General features: G+C 40.1%; 1 protein-coding gene across 1 annotated transcript; it reads left to right on the forward strand.

Annotated features, from left to right (window-relative positions):
• The first annotated feature begins 842 nt into the window (after nt 1-842).
• On the forward strand, nt 843-2,963 carry LOC101295272 (auxin-responsive protein IAA14-like). Its single transcript, XM_004288379.1, has 5 exons — nt 843-1,309; nt 1,603-1,823; nt 2,031-2,166; nt 2,344-2,405; nt 2,697-2,963. The coding sequence occupies exons 1-5, from the start codon at nt 1,050-1,052 to the stop codon at nt 2,732-2,734; spliced, it is 717 nt and encodes a 238-aa protein (XP_004288427.1). The 5' UTR covers nt 843-1,049; the 3' UTR covers nt 2,735-2,963.
• The last annotated feature ends 3,986 nt before the right edge of the window (nt 2,964-6,949 follow it).

The raw sequence follows: 6,949 nt of genomic DNA on the forward strand, positions 1-6,949 counted from the left end.
TTTAGCTTACGATGGGAGACTTTGGTAAGCTAAAAAAGATTTCACAGAATATTCTTGTTTATACGTAAGGGATACATTTACGTTGATACTGAAATCATAACCATAAGTTTATGCCATGCACTATTATCTCTCTCTTTGTTTTATTTTTGTCTTCTGTTAAACATGAAGAGATAGATGGCATGGAATCGATCATTCCCTTGTCTTTGTTTCAACTCATCCTTTTCCCTTCTCAGACTTCAAAATTCTTCACTTTATTAGTTTATTTGATTATTTTGTATATAAATCGCTCAAATTAATGTTTTTAAAATCACATACTAAACTAACAAGTTAAAAGTACGTCAGATACAAAATGCAAAATGATTAGTTTGCAGTGGAAAATCCACTTCTCATAATAACCTTTATTCGAACGGAATTATAACTCGAAGAACAATAACTCTTGAGTTAAGGATCAAAACGGTAAATCCACCTGAGATATATAGTTTGATTCTGCATGTAAGTGAATGAATCTGACCGGTGCTGCCTTGCATCATGTGAAGGTTGACTACTACTAGAAGAAACAAACAGCTCGAATAAGGATCAAAATTAACAGAGAATTGGAGATAGCTAGAGCCCATGCATATTAGCCACTACCTTTCACAAAACCTAATCCCGTCGGCAAATGATTGTGCCATCAATTAGGTCTGGTTTAACCTCCAAATCAACAGGTCAGATCAAACCGCACCCAATCCCCCACGTGTCAAATCATAGGATCAGAGAAACTCCATAACACATACACATGCAGACACAGACACAAACGTCCCACACGCAGAGTTGAGTTGATATATTATTGTTGTGGGGGGTGTGTCTCTCTCTCTATCTATCTCTCTCACATCGTCGAAACCAACATTATTAGCAGAAGAGGACACAAGAAGCAGAGGAAGAAGAAGAAGCAGAAGCAGAAGCGAGAGAGAGCAGCTCTACATCTCCACAAATATAAGCGCAAGCATACAGACACTCACAGGCTTTTTTTATCGGAGCACTTATCTTCCACCGTGGCTCAGTTAGTTTCGATGGAAGTTGTTATCCGGAAGATGAATCTGAACTTCAAGGAGACCGAGCTGTGCCTTGGGTTGCCCGGCGGGGCTGCTTTGACGACCGAGCCGGAGATCTGTACCCCTAAGGCTACCGGAAAGAGAGGTTTCTCCGAGACAGTTGATCTCAAGCTCAACCTTCATGCCAACGAAGGTTTGATGAATGAGAGTGTCAAAAATGTTTCTTCCAGGGAGAAAAACCTTCCCTGCATTAAGGATCCAGCCAAACCACCTGCCAAGTAAGTGATGATTTCTATATGCTTCCACACACTGTAACAGTACGTTCTTCATAAACCCCCGGCTTTTTCATTTACACACTTCGTATAAAACATTTTTCTTCTTCAACCTCTCACATATGCCGATTATTTCATCACAAAGAGGTTATGTAAAACCGTTTTATTCAAGAAATTCTATTTTTCAGAACAAAGACTTCATTTCTTTAAGATTAAACTTTGGTTTTGTTACCACTAGGGCTTACAACAGTCACAGTAATCTGGGTAAACTTGTTATTGATGTATTATTATTTCTTCAGGGCACAAGTTGTGGGTTGGCCACCAGTTCGCTCCTTCAGAAAGAACGTTATGGCGCAGAAGAGCACCGGCGAGGAGAGTAGTACTACTACTGAGAAGGCTGCATTCGTGAAGGTTTGCATGGATGGTGCACCTTACCTTCGTAAGGTAGATTTGAAGATGTACAAGAGCTACAAGGAGCTGTCTGATGCCTTGTCCAAGATGTTCAGCTCCTTCACCACAGGTAATTAAGTGCAATATACTTGATTAATTCTAGCTTAATTTAGAAACACTGACTGACTTGTTTTAGATCTTGACTGGACATGATTTTGATTCCAAAATTAGTGCACATGAAATCATTGTTGTTTAGTTAATTGTTAACAGCAACTGATCCAATATTTAATTTCTGAATCTTTTAATAATTATCATGTTTATATGTTGTTAATTGAAGGTTACTACGGGGCCCAAGGAATGATAGACTTCATGAATGAGAGCAAGCTGATGGATCTGCTGAACAGTACTGAGTATGTGCCAACCTATGAAGATAAGGATGGAGACTGGATGCTTGTGGGTGATGTTCCATGGGAGTAAGTTCTTCTTCAATCTTCATCTACCTCTCTACGTACCTTTCTTCAAACCCTAAACTCAAGTAATAAACATGAAGAAAAAAGAAGCAAAATAAAAAGTGCTAATTAACAGCACCCACTGCATAATTTATTCGATTCCTAGCTTGGTTACTAATTTTTGGTTTCATTTGTATGCAGGATGTTTGTTGATTCATGCAAGCGATTGCGAATAATGAAAGGATCAGAAGCAATTGGACTTGGTACGTTTATGCTAATAATTAGAGAATAATTTTCCAAATTTTGGTGCAAAAGGCATTTATGAACTTCTTCATTCTTCCAGAGGTAGAAGTGCAAAATCGTATATTTCTCAATGCATAATATTGCTATTTTAGCATGATGCACATATAAAATTACCCTTTTCTGAAACAAAAGATAATAATATAGTTTTTCAGAAGTGGTTATCCTAAGGTTTGAAGAACTGTTGGTTATTAGTTTTCTGAATCTGTATAGTAGAATAATCAATTCTAATATTCTGTTTTAATTACTTTCAGCTCCAAAAGCGATGGAGAAATGCAAGAACAGAAGCTGATCGATCAAGATCAATCGACCAGAAATATTTGATTATTAAGTGCTGCATGTTCTGCGGATCAAGCAGCCTGGTGTTCTTTGGAAGTGTCTGTATTTTATGTCATGATGAAGATGGTATATAGATAGTAATTAAAGATTGCTGAATATCTGTAATCGACAAGAAGCAATAAACTTAACCTAGTGTCTCTGCCTTGTTTATCGCCAATGGCTTTCTTTATAATTCCCCCCAATTATTTTTTGTTGTTGGCCTTTGTTGTCATGGTTGTTGTGTGTTTTATTCCTTCAAATTCAATGCTACTTTTTTCTTCTTTTTTTTCCTCAAAAGGATTTTTCATCTCATATGATCAATTTCCTTTTATGCCATGTTACTCAATGATTTCTTTGTATTATTTTGTAATAATTCCTCTGAGCTAGCTAGGTAGGTACTAACAAATTCATAAGAGGGCAAGTGAGGGGAGGGAACAAGAGCATGTGAATGCTGATGGGGTTTTGATTCATGGCCAATAATTTACATTTCATCCCCCATATATCTCAAATATATGAACATGGCAATGAACTTTATAATGTGATTTGGTAGTTATGTATAGGAATAGTGTGTAGCCTTGCTTGTGGATCCTCTTTGGTTATATTAGTTTCTATATGATTGAGTTTTATAGGATCACTAACATATGATTTAATTAGGCAAATAAAATCTTATCTAGATAACAAATCCCCCTTCCTCTCTCCCTGTCTCTCATGCATATGCATTTCTTGGATCTGACGTATTGTTTGGCAGCTCCATGTTTCTTCTTTCATGGAAGATCAATTACTTTTGGCAATTTGGGTAGTTTATATTTTTTTTTTGGGTAGTTTATATTTTTGGCAACTTAGGTAGTTTATAGATTAGCCAGAACCAAATGATGGAGCAAGGCAACAAAAAAAAATATCTACAGAGACTAGAGACTGCGATTTCACATTGCAAAAGTGATTTCCATTCGAAAACTAATAATTTTCAGCACCGGCCAAGATTTAAAAAGTTATGTAATTGGAGTAAGTAGCTCATGCACATGATGTATATACAGAAGCCTCTTTCAGTATCCTCTATAATATGTAAAGACAGTAAAGTATGTTTTCTCTGTCGAGCTATGTTAAGAGATTTGATATTGCAAGCACAAGCTGCTTTACCTAGGGAATTCTAGTTTCTTTCTTAATTTGGTAGTTCTAGGATCTCTCTGGTTTGGTGCTGCAAAGTCACTTGGTCATTCGAGACTTCTTGAGTAGTTTAAGGGTGGCTGGTTTGGTTTTGTTTTTAATCTTATTGGTGAGGTGGAATAGGTTGGTGGCTGATCTAGACCGAGGAATGACTGACATTGGTGGCTTTGATGGCGGAAGTTGTAGGTTTGGTCAGGGTTTCTTAGTGAGAGTTGAAGCTCGTTGTTCTTCTTAGTGTGGCTCTACGATGTTCAGGTCATACCGAAGATGATGGAGTGGTTCGAATTCGTTGAAGATCTTTTGATGATATCGGGGCCATTACAGGGCAGTTGTTCCCTTCGTAGATCCGAGTATTGGTCCTTAGAGGTGCCTGACAGCGACTAAAATGGCCGTTCGATGTTTGCCTCAACAAGGTGACAATCTTCAGCTACGTACCGACATCAATCCTTACCATAAGAGGAACATTTGAGTTTGAACTTAGGCCGCGTTTGTTTTCCAGGAGATGGTTCCCTGACAAGATTTATTATTTCCAATCTGGTTAGTTGTTGTGTTTGGTGGTTCAGACATCGAGTAAGCAGAAAATTTCTATCCTGTCAGATCTTGATTTCAAATCCTGCTGAGATGGTGTTATTAATTTTATCCAGCTGGATATGAGCAAAAGTGCAAAACAAAAGAACGACGCTTCCCACCTAAACACTACTGCTTCGTCTTCGATCTCATCTGAAAATTAGAAGAACCCAACTTCAAACTGGAATCTTGAATCGCATAGCAGATGTTCAAGCTACTCATCCTCACCCTCACGGACAGACCCATACAGACCCATAGATGTTCAATCTATTCATGCCGTATCTCATCTCGAGTTCTTCTTGCACCGACGCCGGCTTGTACGTAATTCACAACAAATCTGCCAATCTCCGTGACCTCGCCGCCGCCATCACCTCCCTGCTCATCGCCATCACCTTCCTGCTCACCGCCAACACCATCCTGCTCACCGCCATCACCAGCAACACTATCTCTGTGAGCGCCGGCATGGATGAATGGATCATCATGATCCAGATCTTACACTATTTGATTTTAGTTTAGAATTGAAGTTGGTTATTGAGATTGATTCTGAATTTTTTCGATATATAGATTTTTTTTTTTTAAAAATTCTGGATGTTATCCATTTCCTAATCCTATTTCACAAACAGGAGATTGGTTTTTCAGTTATCATCTACTTATCCAATCTAGTCTCTATCTTATCTTGGGTAAAATCCTAATCCAATCTTGTCTGGTTTACCAAACGGGCCCTTAAAGAGTTAAGATGCTAGCATCCTTTGCCCTAGCAGGGCAAAACATTTGTTCGATTGATTTGCCCCTTTGGGTCTCATTTACCTCAAGTCGCTAGTGACTACACCATCACCAACACTAAATCTAAAGCTGGTATTGATGGCTCATCTCTTATGATAGACATGATAACTTTGCCGCTTGGCAGGGTTGGGTACCAGTAAGTGTGTACCAGAGCTGTTTCATATGGAGATGTGCAAAGATGGTCATCAGAACAACACCCCTGTACATATGGTTGAGGACTGTTATCAAAGCAAGAAGGTTCAAGGTAAATGCAAAGTTTGCCCTGTGTGCACCTGACCTTCAATGACCCCTGCTCCAAAGAAACTTGATAGACAAACGAACTACATACTCACCAGACCATTTTTTTTTTAGAGGAAGACGACAAAAGTTTATTATGTAACTAGTGAGTACATTGTGGAGTAACGTAGTTACTCACGGCTGGAGGAATAATTCCCTTCCCAAGATAAATTCAAATCACATTGCAAAGCACATTTGGCTAGATTATGTGCTGCTGAATTAGCATCCAACCTATATATAGGTAACTAACACCTGGTAAGTCTTCCGGCATGCATCCAATGTCTTCCAAAATCCTACCCAATTCAGAGAGATCAGAACCTCGTCCTTTTGGATACCATGAACCACAACCAATCAGTCTCAATCATAGCTTGAGACAACTGATCTGCTGCCCGCCTGCACCATCTCACAAGCCTGCCTGACAGCCATAGCTTCGGTAAACACAGGAGCTTGAACAAAAGCCTCCCGCCCTCCCTGCCACAAGCACCAGCTACTACCCGATTCTCGCTATCACGCACAACTCCCCAACTGCCTGCCAAACCATCAAAGGCACTATCCACATTCAGCTTAAGTGTACCCTCACTTGGTAATTGCCACTTCCATATTTGCTTAGGAACTTTGCTCCGTTTTGGATTTGCAGCTTTAAAAGCTTGAAAATGTGAGGATAATTGGAAAGAAACTTGTGCCACTGACATGTACTTACCAGACCATAATCGCAAATTCCTCTCCTTCCAAACACTCCATATCATCATCAATAACAAGGCAAAGAGGTCATTATTTAACCTCTTCTGGCACAGTAGAAGCCAATCTGTATTGAACCGGCTCTACTGGTTCTGGACACCACCCATGCCAACTCTGTTACACTATCAATTAAATCACGCATAAATTGGCAGTCCCTACTAATGTGTTCAATAGATTCATCACCTTCTGAACACAAGTAACAACCTTCTCCAAGAAATACATTTTTCTTTCTTAGAGTCACTAAAGTAGGGAGAAGAGCAGTGCACACACCCTCTATATATATATGAAGTTTTGGGTGATCTCGCCGGAAAACTGGAATTCGGCGGACTCGCCGGGGAGGTGCGCCCTCACCGGCGTCGTACGGTGGCAAACGGAGGGAAATCCACACCGTAAGGCGGTGCGGACGTCCGTATCTGAAAATGACTGTATATATATATATATACAGGCCGGATGTGAAGCGGACGTCCGCACTCGGCTTAAAGTGCGGACGTCCGTCCGTTCTCCACCCTCCGGCTCCGGCGACGGCGCGCCTCCACCCCAGAAGACTCCAGCAGCGTCCCCGACCAATTTCCCTCCTTGGCGAGTCCCTTTTTTTTCCAGTTTTCCGGCGAGATCACCCAAACTTCAAACAAAGTCGATCTCGCCGGAAACTGGAAAAAAA

Source organism: Fragaria vesca, linkage group LG1 (assembly GCF_000184155.1).
Source record: "Fragaria vesca subsp. vesca linkage group LG1, FraVesHawaii_1.0, whole genome shotgun sequence".
Classification (NCBI taxonomy): Eukaryota; Viridiplantae; Streptophyta; class Magnoliopsida; order Rosales; family Rosaceae; genus Fragaria; species Fragaria vesca.